General features: G+C 41.0%; 1 protein-coding gene across 1 annotated transcript; it reads right to left on the bottom strand.

Annotated features, from left to right (window-relative positions):
- Positions 1–605: 605 nt before the first annotated feature.
- ivns1abpa (influenza virus NS1A binding protein a) lies at positions 606–14,944 on the bottom strand. The gene is made up of 15 exons (XM_056377710.1): positions 14,766–14,944; positions 9,688–9,976; positions 9,309–9,442; positions 8,466–8,635; positions 8,275–8,350; positions 7,989–8,162; positions 6,746–6,871; positions 5,044–5,154; positions 4,284–4,425; positions 3,791–4,015; positions 3,364–3,485; positions 2,960–3,086; positions 2,706–2,837; positions 1,946–2,119; positions 606–1,814 (listed from the first exon to the last, which is right to left on the bottom strand). The coding sequence occupies exons 3-15, from the start codon at positions 9,417–9,419 to the stop codon at positions 1,552–1,554; spliced, it is 1,953 nt and encodes a 650-aa protein (XP_056233685.1). The 5' UTR covers positions 9,420–9,442; positions 9,688–9,976; positions 14,766–14,944; the 3' UTR covers positions 606–1,551.
- Positions 14,945–24,276: the final 9,332 nt, after the last annotated feature.

Below are 24,276 nucleotides of genomic sequence, written 5' to 3'. Positions count from 1 at the left end.
TGCTGCAACTGTCAGGTGTCTCAGCAGAGATTATCAGAGGCTAACTTGTGAATGAGCACAGAGTAGGGATTTAACCAATTCTGACTGGCAGTCAATGATTTGTGAGGTCATGCAGATGCAGCCAGCTCAGTTGGTCCACATTCAACACTCACAGCCCAGAGTGACTGTCATCGTCCCTTCCTGCTGAGGTCTGTTAGCCAGTGTAGTATAATCTCCCCTAAAAGACACTTAGAGGAGCAGAAAAAAACCTGGCTTAGTGTGACAGTCCCTGAGGAAAATGGTGGCAATGAAAGCATAGGCAGCAATGACCAGGACACAGCAATTTCAGTAATTCCATGAGTAGAGCCAGGGGGAGACGAGGTGGCAATAAAGTCTAAATTTGGGGTCATTAAAATCAGCTGTTGACACTTAAGTCAAGGCTTGTTGCCTCTAGTAGCATTTCTTAAAAATGCTAAAGCCTAAAATACAACCACAACCAGGCACCTCTTCCTTACGAGTGTCTTGGTTAAAGCTTCAACATTTAATATTCAAAGTTTTAAGATTGTATGGCCAAGTTACTACCAAACATCACAGAGAAAAAGCAGTCATTCATCTGGAGACAAAAATCTGGTTTAAATGATTTATTAATTAAGAAATGTTACAAATGTGATACTTTTCTTGCTTTAACATTCCTTCCAGAAGAATCTGCCAATGCCTGACACTTTAAAACACAAAAGAAAAGAAGGATCTTCAGTAAACTGCATCTCTACATACATCAATTAGTTAAAATCACAATAACAAAAGTTTCGTTAGCAGAAGCATGGTTGTGCGTGCACAAAAAATTAACTAAAACCGGCACTGGTTAGATTCATTGACTTAAGCTGTCTGCTACTACTTTTATTTTATTGGTAAATCAGCAGTGTATAAAAAATATAAAAAAGGCCATCATTTAAGATTCAAAAAGCAATCCAGCTTGTTTAAATGACACAAAAAGCCATGACGGGTGTTTATCAACTCTCACTCTGAGTAAGGCTTCAAACCACTGACCTTTAAATATGTGAGCAAAATAACATTTTCCACAACAGAAATACTCTTAAATAAACTTTAACTTTCAAAAGTCAATCGTCACCACTCCATACTGCCACCTTCCAAGTGACCAACAGTAGATAGCTCATTTGAAAACCCTCAATGAAAGTGACAAACCTTTCAACTCTAAGAGAAAAAGAAAAGCACTAAATGTGTATTAAATGTTGGCATATGACAAAAAATGAGGAAGAAACAAAATATATACAGCACAAAAAAAACATTGTATGCAATATGCAAAGGCGTCATGTTGCTTTGGGCAACAACCCTCCCACCCACCCCTTCCCACCCAAATATAAGCCAGTCTTCACTGAAGACCCCTCGCCCCAACATCCCCCAGCCCCACCCATACATATCCGCTCATACACACACAGAACGTCACGAAACACGATTACGTCACTAAGCCTGTTAGTTTGGAAAACGGTGAAGCACTGTGAAACTCCCCAACCCCACCCCCCTCCCTCCTCCTCCTCCCTGTCTTCCCCCCCTTCAATCAGAGAGGGGAGACAGGGGCTTGGCACAGTCGTTCCACTCGTCTGTCTCAGGGTTGTACACCTCCAACGTGTTGAGGAACTCGTTCCCGTCAAAGCCACCCACAGCGTAGATGGTTTCGCCCAGCATGGCCACCCCTGCGTTGCTGCGTGAAGATGTCATGCTACCCAGCATTCTCCACTCATTGCGAGCGGGGTCATACACCTCCACACAGCGGAGTGCATGAGAGCCATCGAAGCCACCAACAACAAACAGTTTGCCTGGACAGAGTGAGAGACATCAACATCAGAGAATGACCTCTTTTTTCAACATGAAACTTTGTCAGCTTCCCACATGACATGATGACTTATGAATGCTTCAATCAGCGTACATGTTTTGTTCGTGGGCTTACCTGCATGGACGGCAACGCCGGCTCCCCTGCGAGCGACGTTCATGGGAGCTATGAGGGTCCAAGTGTTGTTCTCAGGGTTGTAGCGTTCCACAGTGTTCAGGCAGTTCCACGACTCCGCCCCTCCAATCACATACATGAAGCCTTCCAACTCACACACTGCTGCCTGGTGCCTCCCTGGAAAAAAAAAAAATTGCTTCATGAATACAATTTTTCATTTCTCCTCAGGGTGCAAATTTCACTAGACTAACAGCCTTCACGCCCATCAACATGTTGAAGTTCCAACCTGTGAGCAGTCAGTCATTACTACATTATTACATGAGTACACATGTAATAACATAGTAATGATTACCAAGTACTCATGGGTCAGCATGTGCCCATCTTCGAACTCTGCCTTCATTTTGATCTCAACTACACTCCTGTAAAGTTTCGTGAATATCTTGCACAGTTGTGATGCCATCATGGTGACAAAATCTGTTCAGATTTATAATCAAAAGTACTCAACACTGTTACAGCTGGTAAGACTACAGGCTGATCTTTGATGAACTGTGATCCTACTTTAAGTCTCATTCTTGAACATAATGCTCTCTCTGCTCCAGCAATTTAAGTTCCCAGAGAGAACGATATAAGCTCCACTTACGTATATTTAAAGAAAACAAACAAACAAACAAACAAAAAAAAAAACACAAAGACGTGTCTCAAAAATGTGTCTCAAACTTAATGAAATGTGGTGGAATGTACATGGGACTGTGTGGACACATACTGATGTTGAGGGAGGCACAGTTGGACCAGGTTTTGGTCACAGGGTCAAAAGCATCACAGTTCTTCAGGCCCTTCTGCCCGCAGGGGTCCGACCCTCCCACAACATAGAGTTTGTTGTTCAAGGAGCAGACACCTTTAAACAGAGAAGACAGGAATGAACTAAACCAGATACAGAGTTAAAAGAGTCTTCTTCATTTTTCTTAGAGATCATGATATGCATCAATCAGCTAATTAAAACTTGCGGAAGGGACTGACCTGCATTGCAGCGGTTTGTCCTTAGCTCTGGTACTTGAGCCCACTCATCAGCATGTGGGTCGTATGACTCCCCACAGCTCAGCTCGTCAGAATGCCCATTTGAACCTCCAATCACGTACAGTTGACCCTGTGAGAGGTTCCAATGGACAAGTCATGAGGTGATACATAAATGTGACACTAAAATACTCTTTAAATTTTTGTTGCCTTATATACTTGGGACCTACTAACATTAAGGTAACTGAATTTAGAAACCAAACTATTTGAACAGGTAGCAGGTAAGTATTTGCACAAGACAAGTGAAACCTGTTTGCACATGGAGTAGGTGCAATTCTAGGCCAATATTCAAAGTGTCACTTTATTGTAGAGTCAATAACTCTGAGATAAAGATGAATGATGTACTGTACCATGAGTACAGCCATCTGGAATCGAGCCCTTGGAGTCCGCATGGGAGCGATGAAGGTCCAGCGGTCCTCTTTGGGGTCATAACACTCAACAGTCCTCAGACACTCCTCTCTGTTGTAGCCTCCTGCAAGATCAGGAAGATGTACCAGGATCAGATTTAAAGAATACTGTGTTTCCTTTGCACTTTTTTTCTCCCCATATTTAAACAGAAAATAAATGGTCAGCCTGACTAAAGAAGTTTACAAAAACCAAGTTTCAGTTTAGGCATTGATGCTACACAAGGAAGTGAGCACCTTAAGGTCATTTTGTCACTGAATATTAAGTCAGGAGTGCATGTAGCTATAGAGTATGTGAAGAAGGACCTACATATAACTCTACCAATGATATACCTCACACGATAACAGATTTTAATCTTGTCGTAGCACCAACCTGCTGCGATGAGTCTTCCATTCAGGGCTGCAGTGCCCAGGCCGGAGCGAGCATAATGCATGGGAGAGAGTGGGTGCTCCTCCAGCTCCTCAGGCTGAGCCTCAAAGCTGAGGCTCTTCATCAGGCAGGGGGTGGCAGAGGGAGAGGTCTGAGGGCTGTTGCGACCATGCAAGAAGATCACACACAGCACACTGTCCAGCACAGCCAGACACAGGTAGGTGTTGTCTGGAGGAAAGATTTAAGATTTTTAGTCTCTTGAGGACGAAAAAAAAGGTTTTGAGATTAAGCTCATAATTCTGGGAGGAAAAAATAAACTTAAACAAATTCCAGAAGTTAAATCCAAATAGAGATCCTATGCCTTTTCAAGTAAAGTGGTTTAGTTTTCAAGTCTTAAAGCCACCAGACTTTTGAATTTAATCTCACCTATTGCTATTGTGCAGCATCTGAGAGACCTGTGCACATACAGCACATGTAATTCATAAAACACACTTACTTGTAGTCTTCTCAGAGGCAATGTACTTCCACTCTCTCCTGGCGGTCTGTTTGGGGGCATTTGCTGCTTGGTTGGAGGGCGACAGGCTTCCTGAGGAGCTGCAGCTCATCTGTCTCTGGGTGCTCTCTCGTACTGGTTTCTTCTGCAAGAGCACAGCGCAGCTACAGAAGCCAAGCTTGCACCACAGGCCCACCCGTGGCTAAAACCACCTAATAATACCCAACCTACGCTTTGATCCAGCTGGTCTAATGTAGACGTGACATAATGAACCTGAATTAATCTTGTCCCGAGTATGTACTGAAATCTCAAGCCATCTGAAGCCAACAACACAGCACTGCAAACTGTCTCAGACCACACTACAGCACACAGTTCAGTCACAACTCAAAAATACTGTAGAGGGTAAAAAAAAAAAAAAAAAAAAAAAAAAAAAGCAGAGACAGCCATCACTGCCCACACCAAACTGGTTGAGATTAGCTTTAAAAAAAAAAAAAAAAATATCAAATATGGTTTTAATATGTGCTCAACAGCATAGCCAGGCAGGCATCATAGCTCATTTCTTGCTAATCTAGAGACATTAGCTTTTACATTGTGGCTAAACTGTGCTATTAAATGAGCCATATTTACTTCAAGCCAGGCACAGGTTGTGTAGTATTTTTATGCATGGCCAGGCACAAGCTGTACAGTAAAGTTACACACTGCCAAGCTCAATGTGGTAGAGACTTCATTTCAGTGAAGCCAGGCACAAGCTGCTGTTGAGTACCTGCACAAACTGAAGGTGGTCCTCCTCGCCACCAAACACCTCACTGTGCCCCTCAATCACCAGCCCTCCATCCACCAGTTTATGGTCAGGTGAGTAGTACAGCGTTTGCACCTGAAAGACAAACAGGAACAACACACCTATGTGGCTGTCTCCATGGCAACACACTGAGAGCCCCAGCATAAGGGGGAGAAAGGGGGAGGAGGAGGGGGGGGGTGCTGTGCTGTGCAGTGCTGTGAAGAGAAGGAGGGGGGGAAGGGAACGAAGGCCTGGATCATCAGTCCCTTGAGTGCAAAGCTTCCTTTAAAAAGACAAACGCTGTTGCCACTGCAAAGAGTGGGTTAAATGTTTGAACTCAAGAAGGTATCTGACAGTGACTCTTCTTAATTTGCATCTAAAAAAGAGGGAGCTGGTGATGAATTAAAGGCTGCATCTGGAAAAATCTTCTGAAGAAAGAAGAAGAGGATGATGAGGGGCTGCATGTGGCCCTCTTTCCCCCCTGTGCTGCTTGGAAACCGGTCCTCTAGCTGAAGAAGTTGGTCATTGTGATTGCAGCCACAATAGGCAGTCAAATCCAGATGACTAAAGACAGTAGTGTTGTTGTAACAACCATCAAGCTAATGCTTGAACATTACAGATTAAATCCAGGTTTCATGAGAGATTAAATCCAACAAGAAATAAAAGCAAAACTACACTTGTTCTGCTGAGGCCAGACAAAATAACTGAGGAAATAGATTGAAGTCACTCGGTTGTCCATCTCATGGGAACATTTTAGAAGAGGATAAAAGGAAAAGGCTCCTATAAGATTTTAGAATGTGAGAAGTGCAGAAGGTTAACAATTAATTTGTTGTCTTGCGAAATATATTTTTTCTCTAAAGAAATCACCATGCTTGTGTGAAATGCCGTTTTCTGTCCAATGCCCAATTTGAGTGTTTCTTGAACATAACAGGATAGATAGACCTGTATTAGCATGCACTCTTATGTGCTGCAAAGGGACATACAATTAATTCTATTTGTTGCTAAAGGTTTGAGAAATGTTTTCTTTTAAATGCAGAAATGGGATGCATCTGTATGTATGGCATGGACAGATGGGAGCACAGTGTTGGCTGCAAAGAGAGGCTGCTGAGAGGCAGTAGTGCTCCTCTCCTCCCTCTCTTTTCTCTGACTCATTACCCTGGTGGCTCAGTCCTGGCTCCTCAGTCTGGTCTCCTGCTGCTGCTAATAAACCTACAGGAGAGATAAATCAATGGGGAGGAGTGCCTGTTAGTGCTGGAGCAACAAACACGCACCTGTTCAGATAGTAAAGTGGCAGTGAGACAGCAGAATCAGGGGTCAGACCTTTGAGAACCTGTGTTTTTGTGTTTCAGCGGAGAACAGCACTGTAATACTCAGATGGGGTTGTATGTAAACCAACCACATACCCAAAAGAGAACAGTGGAAACAAAAAACAAGAGCAAACAGCAGCTCTTTTTGGCTCACCTCTAATGTGTAGTATGGGTCAGGGGTACAGAGTTTCTTACTGCAAAAACCTCAACAAATCACAGGGAAAAAAAGAACAGTCCTGACATAGCAGCATGACAATGGCATGCTATTTCTATTCCAGTCCCCTTAATGACTTCTTGATGTCAAAAACAGGAGTCAGAAGGAGGGGAAGGGGCAGGTTAGTATCAAAGATTGACCTGAGAGTTGCATGACTAGTACTGACCTCCTCCATCAGTCGTTCCAAATGGTCTCCATTCTCCCAAAGGCTACGCTGCACCCAGTTGAGCACCTTTGAGTAGAGCTTGCCATTGCTGGGCAGTGTCAGGTTGTCTTCTAGCATTACTTCTAACTGTAAACACAGTTAGAAACAGGAGTTAGATTCATGCACAGCAGGAATAACGCAAATCAGTACCATGACATTTACTACCAGAAAACTTGATCTTACTGGCTGATTGCTAATTAACCTGAGCCTTAGGAGCACTTGACTCATTACTTTGTTCCTGGATGAAATGTATTTGAAATGTCAAAAAGAGGGAGGGACTGGTTTGAATGGTGAAGACCCAAGTTGCTGTTTTTTGTCTTCTCTTCAAATAAACGTAATTATTTTCCTTTGTTTCTTCAAATGACCTAAGGGGGACTCCAGCAATTACCTAATGGGCTAAACAGCTGTCGGTCATTGATCATAATCATCAATGCAGGCCATTTAACAAGTTTGTGGTTAACTTTACCATTGGATTTTCACTACGAACTAGGACTGCAACAAACAAATGGTTTACTAATAGATAATTGTTCCAATTAATCACTTTTTAATTTGGGATCTTTAAGTTTCCAAAATAAATATCAAGTGTCAGTGTTGGTCCAAAGTGATATCTTCAGTTTTCTTTGGCCCAATACTCAGGATATTCAATTTACAGTGACATATTTGAGAAGCTGTAATTAACAAATGTTTTATGTTAAAATCCTAAATCAGGGCCCTGATTAATGGAGGCCTAACAGTAAACATGTTTAGGTTCCAACCCAACACAGCTCCAGGTGATTTATCCGACTTAAAACAGCCTCAGACAGTTGACTCAGTAAAGTACCTTGTGTAGTCCTCACATTGAACAAAAACCTACACTATGTAACCCGCCTACGACAAGGCCTTAATATTGCATATGTCTAAGCCCCCTGCCCTTAATACACTCTTAGCTGGCTTTAGCAGTAGGAAAATCTATATGAGGCACACCTTCATACTAAGTGTTGTTAATCTCATGTCAAAGTCAGAAAGGTAAAAATACAAAGCTTAAGCCAGCATTTGTTATTCAACACAAGACCTCCAACACTGGCTAGAGCAAAGAGGGACTAAAATAGACAACTGCCAGCAACCGGTAGCTGCCTGGTAGCTTCATGATTAAAGAAAGGCTCCAACTCTAAATTAGGTATCAAGTACTTGTACAAAAGTCTTATATTATAATTTTATCTAGTACCTTGAGGCGGGGAAGTTTGAGGAAGTCCTCCTGTTCAGACACTTCCAGTAGATGGTCTTGGATAAAGGCGTCGACCTTGGCCAAAACTCTGGCATCTCCCATGGAGCTGGCAAAGTTACGAAAGGAGATGGCGTTCTGGGAATCCATCTTAGACAGCAGGTAGTCGCCACAAATCTGAGAAGTGAGTGTGAGATGTTGTAGTAAATTACATGTTTAATTTCTGCATTTTGAAGGATCAAGTTAAAACTCACTGGATTTGAATCGAGGCACACAAACAACAACATACCTGTTTGACTCGCTCCATCTTGAACCTTTTTGCTGCCGAATAAACTTCCTTGACCAGCTCTTTGTCTGCCTTTAGTCTGTGTTGTGCACAGAAAACAAAGAAAACGAGGCTGTAAATCATTTTCAAATGTTGAGAATTTTGCAATGATAAGATCAGGGACAAAAAGGTCAAAGGCCAAATGTGCTACTAACTGGGCGGTATAGGCATAGTTGAGCAAGATCTCCACAGCCTCTGGGTCCAAGTCCTCAAAAGTGACATGTGAGACTCCGTGAGGCTCAATGTCACTATTAAAGATCTCAAACAAGTAGGGACTGCAGCAAGCCAGAACAGCACGGTGAGCCATCAGCTCATGACCACACACCTGGACAAATGAGGAGAGAAAACAAACATTTAAATAAATTTAAATCAAATTTAAATGAATTAAATAAATTGTCTATGTTCTTAAAGGACGACACTGATAGAAAACAATGATGGGGTCAAAGGCAACTAAAGAAATCCATGATATTGATCTGCAGAGAGAGTCTGCCTATCATAAAAAAGCAACATGATCAGTAGTTAAAAATTAGGAGTTGAAAATTATTAGGGATTAGATCCTCTTGTTAAAATAATGCGACTTCCTGATTGGCTGCAAAAGTCTTTCCAAAAGGTCTTATACAAATGGTGGGAACAGGTTCTCACACTTGAGGTATGAGAGCAGTGGGAACAACAGAAAACATCAACATAAATGAGTCTTTTATTTTTAGTCTCCAAGTTTGACTCACCTGGAATATGAACAAAATAGATAACATTCATCACTCTGCCCCGTGGAACTATGCAGCATATCTCTTTAACTAAACACAAGTTTAGCTTGCTCGGACATATTGTGCGTCTCAAACTGTTTTGTATTCTCAAACATGTTTTAACATTTTATCCTCTACGCTGACCTTGCCGCACTGCTCTTATGTTTCACAGAATGATTCAGTGGTTTCCCTGAAAAGTGCAACAGCCCATGTGTGTGAGTGTGTGTGACTGTGTGTGTTTGCATCAAACCGTACCTGCAGTCTAACATCACAGAACTGACCACTCTTTCTCAGAGCATTCATTTTGGCCACAGTAGAATCCAGGAAACTCTCATCCTCAAAGATTAAATAACCATTTGGAATCATCTTGGTAAATTTTGATGGTATGCCTGAAGAGGAAAGATAAAAAAAAAAAAAATTAAAAATTAAAAAAAAAAAAAAGAATGATTCTTTTATACATAAAACAATACTACCCAGCATGCTCATCTTCTGCACCCTTTCCAACATGTTTTCAGCTGTGCAACATTGTAATAGCTGGCTTTATTAATTGATGACCAGAGAGAGGATTAGGATTAGGTGCCTGTAATGTGCATTGTGCATTATAATCTGTCCTATGCATTAGTCATGGCCTTACCTAATACAGAATAATGCAAATCCCGGGAAGTACCACTGCTGAGAGTAGAACAGGAACCAAAGGTAGGCAAAGCAGACTGAGATCACAGGGGAACTTAGTCTTCTTCACCCAAGGAGAGGGATGGGAATTTGTTGGAAGAAATGCCAGTCGACTACACGGGCGTGATCAGTAGGGAGAGGGGGATCAGCCGCACGGACAAACTATCAGGCTTGAAGCGACTGTAATCAAGTCCTTGGGATCCCGTTGGCTATAGAGTTGTACTTATTCTGTGTTGGTCATACATTATAACCTAGGGAAAAAAGGAGAAAGGGGACATGAGTTTTGTTAATTATTCTTACGTAGAAAAAGGCAAACATCTTATTTTGAAATTCATGCTGCCTATTCTTGGCTCTCAGGCAATGCTAGCATGAGTCAGGTCCACGTGGTAAATCAAGGCGACCTCGCGAATGGGATGGCAGATGAGAACACTGTCCGCCCTCCCTCCTCCTCTTCCACTCTTTCAGCGTCCTTTGTACAAGCCAAACATTTTCCAAACATACACATAGAACTCACAATGTTTCCATATTCCCCACATGCATACAAAATTCAAGGACAGACGATCTGATTCAAGATACATTGACTTCATCTCATTATCCTCATCAAGATCAGGAAGAAAACTGGAATTCTGCATTTTATTCCAGTATGCTGTACACCAAAAGCCATACAGTGTTGGTAGCTAAGCCCACGCATTTGATACTCCTCCCTTGTAACAGCCTCCATTAAGCGCTTCAAATCTCCACACCTGCTGCTACGTCCCACCAGGCAAAGCAAGACCGTTTAATCCGTCTCATGCCTTCAGCTCTGTCTCCACTCTCTCTGAAGCAAGGCCACTCCAGCCCTATCTTATGTGACAAGCCCCTTTGGCTGGCTCCTCCCTACAGGAACTCTTTCATTCAAGCACTGACCTATAAGGAAAACGCAGCAGGAAGGAACTTATGGCAGCATTTCCAAAGCCAGTCATTGGTTAGATAGAGTGATGGTCTGGTTTTTTATGCAACTGCAAGGCTGCACTATGAATTCTGGTTGGCAATCCTAGGTGCTCCATAACACATGTAACCATGGGCCGCAAGCCCCACCCACATATGCATGTCACATCCAATAGATATCATCCCACACCTCTCCATCTCAAGATATCTTATTCCGCTATTTACAGTTTGGATTTCACTAGCCATAAAGCTTAAAGGCAGCTCAAAATGAGCAAAACAAAAGTGCACTAAATTAACTTGTACCAACAAAAATGAACACAACTGACCTTACTTCAGGCCTAACCACATCACCATTATGCCATCTGCAGACAGAAGCTCCATAAATAAATTACACTGCAATTCCAACATTTTTATCACCATCTCAGATGGGAAGAGAAGACAAGACAGACCACAGCAGCTGCCCCAGTGTGAAACTGTATCCACACGCCATGTGACAAGGCTTTCCTCGGTAGCCTAGCTTTGTGTGATTTACTCAACTGCTGCACATGTAATGTACTTGACACTATCATCTGTCAGGTTTCAGATACCAGCATATGAATCATAGTGTAAGAAAAGAGGCATTTTACAATCTTCTACTCAAGCACACAGCGAGAATATAAAACAAAGACTTTATAATTAAACTGATTCTTTAATCTTGTGGGAGCATTATCTATAACCTTTTATTGTCCAGCTGCACTAAACATAATCCATGAGTAGACTTCAGTTTATATAGTTATCTGCTAGCACAATACAGACAATGTAAAAGACAGCCAGAGTGACATTGAAGCAGGCTAACAGTACACTCTTTGTATGCTGCTGAAATAATAACCATCTGCTCCACAGTCAGATGGTTTGGAGGTAAGGTATACAAACACATTCTTGCAAACCCAGGTCCATTTGTGACAGGCACTTTTGTACTGAAGTAATATTTTTCTATGAAATTTGTTTTCATCTGACCAAAAAAAAAAAATGTTTGGGTTGTAAGACATCGGCGCACTTCGAATTCAGCGACAGTTATTTTCTGCTGCCATGAGCTATGCCATTTCAGTAAATAATCCCTTTAACAGCAGAACATGTTGAAAAGGGGACAAGCAATTGCTTTAACAAGAAAATCACAATGCCGCCAAAATCTAGCTTTACATATTTCCCTCCCAGATAAAACAACATTATGCAAGGTGATGACTTGTGTGCCACTCATCTGAAACTACTGTCTATCCAATATTTAAAATCACCCACATAGTACAAATACATGTACTTAGCCAGATCGAAAAAACAAAATACTCAAATCCAGTGACCCACTAAACTCGAAACCACACTGCACAGCGGGAGCTTAATAACCACAAGTCAAGTATCAGAAGGAAAAAAGGAAGAATTATGTTGAGATTGTACTATTTAGCCTCACAGTTTTTAAACTCTTTTTTTTATCCCTTTACCCTTTTGACGACAGTTACACAGCACAGTGCGAAGAGAAAATAAAAAGGACAGAATGTACAAGTAGTGGGTGATGCCAACGTCACTGAAGGGGGAGAAGGAATAAAATGAACTATGAAAAATTTATTGGATTGCTCTAAAAAAAAAAAAAAAAGGTACTTTGCACTATTTGACAACACTCACCGTTAGCAGAATTTTGTTTGACAGTTTTCTATCCGAAGCCATGCGAATGACAGTTAAACACACACTGAACATTCAAGGGCGTCATACTGCTCTACGGTTATGGGTTTGGCAAAGATGTGTGAAAGGCGGTAAAACTACCAAGATAAGACTGCTGGGATGCGTGCCACACATTTTGATGGGCAAATGCGCGAGCACGATGGCACGTCTTAGAATGTAGTCTTTTTGCAATGCACTCAACTGTATTTTCAGTAAGGTTGGCATGGCAAGCTATAATTTACCCTGTCCGTGTGTGGATGGAGGGAACACTGACCCAGTTTTGAGTGCTTACGCAACATCTGGCAGAAGACTCCTTGTGAAGGCTCAAATGCTGAACTCCTCCACATGGTTCCACCACACTTGCCTGTTGCCTTGTTTCCTTCTCTCTTCAACACTTAACCAACGGGCACTGCCAGGCAAACTATGCCGTCAGTTCTCTAGATAATTCTTTCTTAATACAGAGCTGCTGCCGTAATCACAGCTGTGATATGAATATTGTATAGTAATCTTCTAATAATATTAATCTACACCATCACCAGTGTTACTTTGGGAACCAGCAAACAAGAACTAAGGTATGAAGTCTGGCTACATGAAAAATGCTGTGTTTAGCATACCACACACTGCATATGTATTAAATGGTTTCTTTCTAAGGAAATGGTTAGCCCTTTGGTCACTTCTGTGGGCCTAACATTCATAAATGAAAACTAGACTGAAACTGAGAATGGTGAAATAACAATTATCCAGATCAGGTCAGTAAGTGAACAAATGTTATTTATACACAAAACTGCCAGGCAGACTTTGAGCTGGATATGTTGATCTATGGGCATGCGCTTAACAACCAGGGAACAAAGAAGAAAGAACAAAAGCCTGAAAGAGAAAGAGTGAGATTGTTCCCAAATTTGTCACAGAGGGTAGCTCTGAATGTATTTTCTCTCTCCATTTTTCCATCTGATTAGTCAGGCACAAAAGTGCAGGTCTGACACTTAACAATCAATGCTTGTTTGACACCCCTCCAGTGGTGAAAAGAGGCACTGCCAGATTTTCCCCAGTCTTACTGTGTGGAAATTTACCACTTAAATTTACCACATCTTGAACACCTTGCTCTAATAAGACCATGAGAAAAGTGAAGGAGGAAGCAAACATAACATACATACTGACATACTATAATAACTCAAATGCAACAACAGATGACAATGAAAATGAGGAAAAAGTCAAATCCGTTTTGAGAAATCAGAATCACCCTGCCCACATTCAAAAACTAGAACTGATTTTCCTCGTAATTAATTAAAATATGAAAATGTCTGAGCATTACGACTTAAGATCGTTAAAATTTTAGAAAAAAAAAATCTCTATTCATAAAATCATGAATCTACAGTGTGTTATTTTGGGAAATTTCCACGTGGTTTCCATCCTCACAACCGGATTAACAGAACAGTCGGTCAAATACTGCCATGGCACAAGGTAACATGGAGCCAGGAGCCTATTTTCTAAAGCTCTTCAGGCTAGCCGATTTCCTTAACTAGACAATCGATACAGTACCGCCGATAATGCTCAACGTCGACAGCAAAAGTGAGGCATCAATTTTATGTCAAGACTGGTCACAGCCCATAAAATCTGACACAATATGGCACTGAATGGAGGGTGAGTAAAGGACAGGATGTACCCATGCTACGTTATCCACCCTGCCATCCCCCAGTGGGCAAGTCTTACAATTGGACATGTATTCCATGTTTGTCCATTCGCTGCAAAGCAATGCCATTCATCTCTCTGTCTCCTCCTCTGGTGGAGTAATGTACTAGGGCCATGATGTCTGGCGGTGTGCCAGAAGTAATTTAGCTGCTCTGTACATGCGTCCCGCCACCAGAAACTGGGTCAGGAAGAACAGACAATGCAAACACTTAAGCTTAAAAGCGAGGCAGGTATGTAGCTGGTGCCGAGCAGCTAGCAGCCTGAAGAGGGATGGAGACGCTTGGAAGCTAGCGCATGTTAGCCTACTAGCGTGACAACCTGCTGCTATGGGGAGCCATGAGACAGCCACACCGGCTTGATTACCATGGCGAATACATTCAGTCGTTGTCATGTGTTCCTATCCAATGCGAGAATTAGCTTCCGGTAGCTGGCAATGTGAGCTAAACATCCGTGTCGTTAATAATCTCTAAATGTAACGTTATGCGGAAAGTGGCGGTTTGTGTGACGTTGTTCGCGCCAGTAACGTTAAGAGGCGTTCATTTCCAGTAGTTTCCACCCAATCTAAGCAAAGACACCAGTTTTCTACCATTCATTTTAGGCCATAATTAATATGTGGCTAAAGAATGATGGCCACATAACCACCTACTGTAACCAGTAACTGATTTCATGGTTTCTCCACGTGTGACTTGACAAAGACACAAAACAGCATAATTTACACAAAAATCAAATTCTTACCTGAGGCGTTTGACAACAAACGATATTAGACATATTTAATGCGAATTCAGAGTTGGTTGGTTCTGGTAAAAGCAAAGACGCAACGCGGCTATAGGCACGGCTGGCTCCGGTACTGGTAGGCGCGTGTTCCCGCTAAATAGGAGAAGTACGTCCACTCTCCTTCTAGTCTGGAATAGCTCTGACAGGATGGGGGCGGTGACAGTGAAGCGCGATTACGACAAAAGCTTAACGAGCGCCACGCTGCCTGTGACGCAAGCGACAGTGGGCGGTCCTATTTTGCCTACCGGAAGTGACCAAATCCATCCAGGGTGAAATACAGTGTATGGGGGAATAAATGGGAAAAAATGTGAAAGTTGATGTTGGTTCTTGTGTTGTTTTCTTTCAGAAAATAATTTACCAACCCTCAAAAGCTGAGATACAATTCTGTACAGTCACAGTAAAAGGTGGAAAAAGTATTCAGCTCCTTTACTGAAAGTACAGGTTCACACCTTTTTAGGCTGTATATATCAGACACCAATTAGGTACTAAAATGAATCTTGAAGTAGGTTTTGCCTGTCCTACTGATATCAGCCATAAAACATCTTCCTAATGCCATCTCAATGGAAGTGACAATGGACAAAATTCACAGTCCCTTTTATCCCTTTTTTATCTGAAGTGTACATGAGCCTTCAGTGGTCTGTATTAAACAAATCAGTTTGGTATCTTCCAAAGTAGCAGTAGTATAAAATTTCCTCTTATTGTTACAATCCTTTGTCTGTCTGATTCTACTGCATTCAAGTCAGTTGAAGGAAGGAAGGAAGGGAAGAAGGAGGGAACATAAAAGGAGAGAAGGAAATTGGATAAATAAAGATGCACAGAAGAATGGAAAGAAATTAAAACAGATCTCAAAACATAGTTCTTGACTAGATGTAGAAAGTAATGAATAACCAACTTTGCCCTCAAACATGACGTCAGAGTGCAGGTGAGCTTTAACAGTGCCCCAGTGTCTGCTTAGTAGGATTCAGCAGCTGGGCTCAAGGACACCTCAGCAATTGGATGTTTGCTTAGTTAAATCAAAGTCCACTTGGTCCTGGGTTTAACCTGTGGCTAGAGTTGTTCCTCTGCATTTTGCTTATTATGTCTGTATGGAATTCTCCTTTTACATTTGTTGGGTTCTGTCTTTGAATCCAACAGCTATGCAATTTACACTATCAATGTGTCACATTTCATGTCATATTCTCCACTACATGTCTGTGTGAGTCATGACAGCATGCTGGGACGAGCAGCACCGCTGCAAGTCGTTTGATGTCCATTAAGAAGGAACATCCAGGCTAAACCCTCTCCACAGACATCATCATAGAGGAGTAGGCACCCATTCACCTGCCCTGGCTAAAAAGAGCTTAGTACTACCTCGGTACGTCAGTAATTAGATTAGAGGATAAGAATCGCTTCAATACCAATGTGTCAGTCAGCTTTTGTATCTGTGTGTGTGTGTGTGTGTGTATGTGTGTGTGTGTGTGTGTGTGTGCGCATGTCAGTATTTGTCTGCATGTACTTGTCTCTGTACTATGTAATTCACTGCAGCAGCACAAGACCATTTAGCCACAAACCTTAAAAGCAGGCTAACCATTGTGTAGAAAACCACAGTGATAACAACCAAAGCCAGGAGTCCAGTCAACACAGATTAGGTTTATCAACACAAAGTAATCTCTTCATAACAGTTCTTGTGCTGGTATTAGTACCACAACACTTTGTGCCTCCATCCATGTGCGGGTGACATTCCTGACAAGGTGAAAGACGTTATACTTGGCTCATGGTCAAGAAAATGAATGGCTGGTTGCCATGGATGAACACCTGAATCATATTTCACCTCTGTTTGTTTTTTTGGGGGGGGGGTTTTGTAGCTGTGTCTATATGTGTGCCTGGACTGTAGAGGAAGCACCTCCATATACACAGCCCAGGAAAATAAAGGTCATGTCACCTAAGATGTTTTCAACAAAACAATTTGAAGTAGATACAGTATGTCATCAATGATTAATGTCTGTTCAACACCATGTGATTGCTAAACACATGCTTATGAAAATTTAAATGTAAAAACCTGTAGCTGGTATAATACTAATGGGTTGAATTCATGCATTTCATGCAGTGCAAACCATGAATCAGCACAGCATTCTTCATCTCAATGCTTCTTCCACAGCTCATTTTAAGTTTTGTCTTACCGCCCTTTGGGCGGTCTGACCTCAGCCTTCTTCTGACTGTCCGCAGAGGTGAATGAAGATTCCCTGGCAAGAAGTCAGTCCATCTCCTTAGCTCAGTGTCTGGAGCCTCAGACATGGTGATTACAGCTGATGGACGGTAGCCAGTTGATCCAGCCTGACTTATCAGTTTTTTAAGGAGGTGTTTTTAGGAATTGGATCGGGACCAAAAAGTTGGAAACAAACTGAAAAAACTGACAAATGAAAAATTGGTGTCCATATACCTTAAGTAGGACTAATTCTACAGCCAGATACAGAAGATGGACACAAAAGCCCTGTGACAAACACTACATTACACTACAGTACTTGAATTGCTATTAGCGTACATTATATTCTGCTTTTTTGCCTTTTATATGAGATATGAGTGGAAAATATACCATGAAAATCTTGAAATATAATGCAATCTAACAACACCACAACTATAAAAAAGTAATAAATACATCTAAAGTTGTTTCAAAATGATTTCCAATGTTAAACTTCACACAAGATAATAGGTCGTGGTAATAATAATTTGGTAGTGCAGCTGCTGAATCCAAATCCTATTATTGTGTCCATTCATAGAGGCACTACTGTACAGCCTAAACACTGACCTTGAAAAGTTTACAGACGGACTCCAAAATCTGGTGTGAGAGTAATTTTGAGGTTGTCAGCAGAGTTAATGTTTGAAAGACATTATAGGCTGCAGCATCGTCTTACAGTATTTAAATGGTCCTCTTAAAGTAATATGGTGAAAACCATAAGGCATTTCACTAAAACCCCTGTCCTGAGTACATTGAAATTCACCATCTGTCCTAAAAGGCCCAGATACAACTGCTGTATCAGTGCTGCCACGGCCACAGAAACAAAAGTGAGCACAAACAAATAAATAAAAACAGAAGCATGACTCACACCACTGCATAAAGGTATACAAATAGATTTTTATCTTCTGCAACAGTACATCATCCCTTATGACCAGCATTTCATGAGTCAGCATGGCTTCATCGTGTCACACACAGGTGACAGTAAAATTAAAAAAAGATATTACATGTAGGGTGGACAATATCTTGGCTAACTGGTATTTTATCTCTGACGTGTTATTATTAAATAATCCATTGAATCAACTACAAAAGAAAAGAAAAAATTTGTGTGCGTGTGTGTGTGTGTGTGTGTGTGTGTGTGTGTGTGTGTGTGTGTGTGTGTGTGTGTGTGTGTGTGTTGCCTTCAACTAATTCCAGCACAAAGGACACAGCCTTCATTTTGCTGAGTCATGTTGTAGACTCTGGCGCCCCCTTCATTCCTTTATTCTACAGAGATTTGTTCGGTGAAGCTGCATAAATGTGTTCTGACAAGGACACTATGAATATTTTAGGTATCTGGGCCCAGCAGTAACACGTGGCTGAACTGCTGTGTCGCTAGAGTTGGAGGCAAACAGGAGGTTTAATGTCCTAAAGTCAAGAATTTAGAGTGGCACAGCAGTGTTTAGAGTAATTTCTCCACATGCTAATTTAGTTTTGAAGGAAATGTTTTAATATGAGGGAAGGTCTTAACAGCTATTTACTGATTTTGTATTGTCATTATAAATCTGACACCAGAAAGTTTGTCTTTTTTAGTCTGCATTGGTTTAATGTAGTGGAAAGGATTTCATATAGCACAGTGACTTAATTCCTCCCTGCCCCTCACCCAGGGGCACTGGAGAATGAGAATAGCGCCACGTGAGTGTGGTGTTACATAGTCCTCTGATAAGGTTCTGATAAACTGTGAAACTAATGTCAACTTTGTCAAAGAAAGGCCGATGACATTGACGAAACAGAGGCAGGGGGTTCCGTACGGCCAGCTCATGGATGAGAGAGGGACAAGCCTCTTTAGTTTTAGTGGCATCCAGGCTTTGGCCTATCTTATGGTCTGTGAGGTCTGAGACTTCACACTACTCATGAGTAACTACTCACCAAACAAAAATCTTGATTACTTCCTTAGAATCCAGCCTGTAATGTTTTCATCAACACATTTTTTTTTTCGTCCTGTCTCAGATGGCTAAGCTTAAAGGAGAATGACACACAATGCAGAAATGAAATATGTTATTTCTTTGCCTCTTGACAGCTTAGTCAGTAGTTATGAACATGCAGTACTTTTTCCTAATTGAAGAACTAACCCTATAATTGGTGATGATGTCAGTTGTTTGCACTGGTACGTACACAAATAGATACAAGCTTTTCTTTCTTGCAGCCAAATGAGGTTTGAAGTCTGATTTATATCTGTTACACATGTAAAAAATCTTGAAGTTCTTTTTATCCCCAATAAATCTGCCATGTTGTCCAAACACAATTAAGTCAACAGTTCCCTCACAGTCACCTACACAGTTACAAATGTTCATATGACTTTGACTGGACTGTAGAGGAATGCTTTAATTCCAACCCATCAATTGTGCTAAAATTAACAGCTCAATTTTGCCACATTTAGCTTAAAAAAACTAATTAAAAACAGATTTAAAGTCACTTTTTTTAACAAGCGTTACAGTGACATTCATACATTACTTTCATTTTAGTTTTAATCATTTTAAAACTTCTACATTTTAAGACTGCTTTTTTACAGGTGCAAAGAACAAACAATGTGCATGTTAATTAGAACATGTCCCATGTTATAATCTGCAACCCATGAACCAGCTGCATAAACAGGCGATAATGTGAGCTATCAGTTACAGTTGGATGATAAGTTAAAGTCAACACCTTCTGGTGTAACTGATAATTGTGACTATGCAGGCCCACAAAGACTCTGTGTAGTCAAACACCCTCTTTAGTTTTTCCCACAGAACTGTGCCGTGATCTCCTCTAGTTTCCACAGGAGGAAGAGTCACAAGAGAGTCACAAGAATCTGGCTCTCTGTTCCATGTTTGTACCCAAAACCCATCTCAGCATGGTACACAGTACACACACACACACACACACACACACACACACACACACACACACACACACACACACACACACACACACACGAGCTCGGTTTTGTTGGAATAAGACTTGATTAGTTGTATACAGAGCTGCTATCTCGTTGCATTGATCTCCCTGGAGGGCATGCTGACTTCCAGTTAATGCACTAGGTGCTCTGATTAACTCTGAAACAACAGTCTATGTTTTTCATTAAAACACTGCATAACCCTCATACCAATTTTATTTTCTCTCTCCAGTCAGCCAGAACCTATACCTGTTGTCAGATTCAGTTTCTAGAGATCTTCTCCAACATGGAAGTATTTCCACTGCTACCCATAAATCTGTGTTTTTCTGTGTTAATTGGCAGAAACCAAAGTCCTACATGTCTCAAAATTGCACTGTATTTCAACTCTGCTTGCACAGGGCTTTTAGAGTAGAAGAAATTAGCTGGGAGGCTCTAATGTAAAACACTCACATGTGACTGTGGTATGTGTTAACTGAGTTCAGAGGTCATCCTCTTTGAACCCTACTTGCATCATGTATTGCCCTCTGAACTCTGTATTCAAACAGTGATGTAACACTACAAGTCTTACCACATCTTGAGTTACCTTAATAAACGTGAAACATGACAATAAAGCCAACTATAACAACCAATAGTGTCTCCAACAGATCAATAGCTCGCTAAGTGTTAAACAAACGCATTTAACTGCAGCAAATCTCAGAAAAATTTAGACCATTGCAATGCACAGTGTGCTTAAGGTGTAAGACTGTCCACAACAAGACAAACAGTACAAACGTGTGAGCAAAAGCATCAAAGTCACTTTAAAGTCGTCGCATTCTTCGTCTCTCACCTGTTTTTCTCATTGAGGGTCAAGGTTTGTTCGTGAAATGTCAAGAAGGCAGTCAACAAAGCAAAAAGCTTTCAGCATCCGCATATGACTTTTGCAGATCAGACATTAAAACATTTTTAAGAATGAACAATGCACTTAAGCCATAAGGGTGTCCACAACAAGACAGGAAACAGGAAAAATGCATCTCTTTAAAAGTCACTTTAAAGTCGTTGCATTCTTCTTCTCTCACCTGTTTTTCTCATCCCAAGAGGGTCCAGGTTTGTTCTGGAAATGTCAAGAAGTTAATCAACAAACCAACAAGCCTTCAGCATCCGAGGCAGCTATTTAAAAGCAACATAAATCAATATCTGGGTCACTTCAACCATAAATGACTTTAAAGAATATCATATCAACATCTAATGATTGACTGATGCAAATGTTGTGGTAGAAATCAGTCTGCCAGTGAGTGTGTTTGTGTGAGTGCATGTTTTTTGTGTATGTGCAAATGATTGAATGTTACGCAACCGATTAAGAAAACACATGATCACTCATGCTGTTCATGCTGGTGATCTTAGATGACTACAGTTTAAAAACATGCAAATCTGTAGACCTACATGTGACAGCGTGTTTGGTCTCAGATAATTCCAATCACTGGCTGCTCCAATCTGTTTCTCTGCTCCTTTCTGTCTCTGTCTGTCTCATCTCATCCCTTGATTCTTCCCTTTTCTCTTTTGGTGAATAAGGCTGGTGCCTGAAACGTTGACAATTTTGTTAAGATGCTCATTTCTTTGAGACACATAAATAGCATCAGTCATCCTTTTTTACTCTTTATATCACTAACCAGTATTTCAATCTGATGCCGTCTCTCTCACTGAGCTCTCTTCCTCCTGAGTGTTAAAACAGGATTATGTCAGCTAAACTCATACAATCTCATACACATTACACAGCGCCAGAAGCAAACATTACTGAATTTCACAAGAAATAACATTAAATAAAAAAAAAAAAAAAAACCAACCTAAACATCAGTATCTGAGACATCGCAAGGAAGCCTCGAGTCAGTACTGGAGGAGCAAATGCAAAATGTTACCCAGATATTTACAACAAAGAATTAAACTGTGCATATGAGTTACTTATGATAAAATCCACATCACAGGACTGCAACCCTCTGTATTCCCACATGCGCAGCAGAGTCCTCTGGGTTTTGTGTTTACTCCAGGACAAGCACTGAGGACTGGAGAGAGGACATGAAAAAAACAAACTAACGAGACAAACACGACAGCTCCCCTCTTCTTAAAATGGAAACTAGAACTCTAATCCAACCTGAAGCCTCTCATCATTTCTTGATCTTTTCTCTCTTTGCTAAACGTTTTTTACAGTTATATCAGCCAACTGTGGAAATGATAAACATTTATACCCATCTCTCTCTGTTCTCTATAATCCTCACTGCAGCTACAAAATACAGTATTTCTGTAATAAATCTGGGTTTAGTGCATTCTTTGCTAGTTTTTGATGCACTTTAAAAGCCCCGATGTCTCACTGTGATATGCTGAATTAAAGTTCATGCACTACCCGCCCGGTACGCCCTTTGTTGTTTAATTCCTCTGTGTCTTTCTTAACGAGACTTTAATATCTCACAGCTTTTCTCTTAACACATTTCACCCATGGTGACAGTAGGGTGCTGAGAAAAGCTGCCAGCAATACCTAATTAGTTGTGTACCAATGGCCAGCTCATCACACTGTGCTTTCCATAATGAGCTAGTTAGCAGCATATCCCCTTTGAGGAATAGTACAATGATACACATTAGTGTTGCGCACTGCTGGCAATGATAGCTAGAAAGCAGGTTTTGAGTCAGTGCTGAATGAACAGCTTTATCAACACCAATAATCTCTTTCATCATATTTTTGCATGGTATATCTCTCTTTGTGTCATCAGCACTGATAATGCGCTTTTATCAACTTAATTTAACTGCCTCAAAAACTTGTACAGCCATGGCAACAAGACACAGGTATATCTACAATAATGATTTGAATAACTATGATGACAGAGTAAACATGCAGTGAGAGAATCTGGATTGCCACCATGTACACAGTTAATCATTATTCTGTTCACACTCAGTATTGTTCAAAGGGAATCCACTGTTTAAGTGAGCAGCGTCCCCAGAGTGCCAACAACTGGGGCTCAGAGCTGCTGATGTTGCAAAAGGTTTTTTTTTTCTGTGACTCCGACCTGCTGAGGGGGTTATCCCACAAGAACAGGTGGGCATAAAATGTGACCTAGATAACATCATAAGAAAAACTTCAACAAGTTGAGACATAAGCACATGTTGTGTGCACATATGGACACACACACACACAAATACATTTGTGCACACACAGTGGCTGTTGGCTATCTGTGATATTTCCTTTAAGCGGTTTAACTTTTAACTAGTGTGCTTCAACTTTGACCCCAGTCTCTTGCATCCAGTTTAGTTATAGCTGGAGTTACAGGCGACTCACACCAGCAGTATCACAGTAGCCGTGATACATTATTAAACCCAGAAAGGCAATCACTTAACACATAAATAGATTAACTGTAGTACATACACAATGCATTTTACAAATGAATTACAGTGATGAAAGTTGTATTTAAGTGCTGCTGTACCTGAGATTCACCCTCATAAGCTCAGCTGTCTGGGTGGAGGAGCTTAACTCAGAATTAATCAAAGAAACTACAGTGAACTGGAGCATTATAGATTTTGTGCTGATTAACAGACAGAATGATTTGACACACAGCTCAGGTCAAGATAAATGGTGAGAGCTTCAGAATTGAGTGGCAGAATAAGTAGGTCAGTGTATTTGCATTAATGTCTTTTCAGGGGCATTTGACCTGGTTTCTATATGCACTTGTCTCTTTAAGGTGAACTCTGTTGGGCTGTGGATTTCATTAAGGCTGTGGACTTTGACAAGGGGAAATGAGTCTGGAAACATTTTATAAATGTATGGTTGTGTAAAAGTGAAGGCGGAATTATGTCTTGTAATATAGGGCACAGTTCTTTTATCTGTAATGATGTGCTTTGTGTTCAAATGTTTCACACTGCTTGCAATTCATCAGCCAAACACTGACAAATTCTTGGATGTATATTCTTCACTGACAGAATGCATGATAATAATCACGTTTCTAGACAGGCAGCCTCTCAGAAGTTTAATGAACGTATACAGTAAGTGCTTCTAATGTACTTCTCTCTCTCAGCTTCAGTGTCTGTGCTTATGAAAGCAAATGGGAGATTAACTGAGGAGGTAAATGACAGTGAATTATATACCCAAATGAACAATGTTGTTAGAGAAGAAGCCATGACATTTACAGTACAAGCTGCAGAGCATGAATTAGTTGTGGAAAGATATTGGAATGCTAATGCTTGCTGATGAATATGTGGCTCTCTGTCTTTCATTTTTGCATGCGTTACAACAAAGCACACCCACACTATATTTTCAGAGCTCTTTGCAGCTGTATTGAACAGAAGTTTAGCAGCCTATTAAAGACACATACTGCAGAGGCAAAAAC

The sequence above is a fragment of the Seriola aureovittata genome, chromosome 6, assembly GCF_021018895.1.
Source record: "Seriola aureovittata isolate HTS-2021-v1 ecotype China chromosome 6, ASM2101889v1, whole genome shotgun sequence".
Classification (NCBI taxonomy): Eukaryota; Metazoa; Chordata; class Actinopteri; order Carangiformes; family Carangidae; genus Seriola; species Seriola aureovittata.
Note: the sequence above shows the minus strand (reverse complement) of the source record. Positions and strands in the feature narration are given on the sequence as shown.

Coding starts and splice junctions, on each gene's coding strand:
- ivns1abpa (XM_056377710.1), bottom strand. CDS start 9,419: ATGATTCCAAATGGTTATTTAATCTTTGAGGATGAGAGTTTCCTGGAT. Junction 4,426..5,043: donor ACCACCTTCAGTTTGTGCAG/GTACTCAACAGC, acceptor GTGCTCTTGCAG/AAGAAACCAGTACGAGAGAG. Junction 4,016..4,283: donor TGCCTCTGAGAAGACTACAA/GTAAGTGTGTTT, acceptor TCTTTCCTCCAG/ACAACACCTACCTGTGTCTG.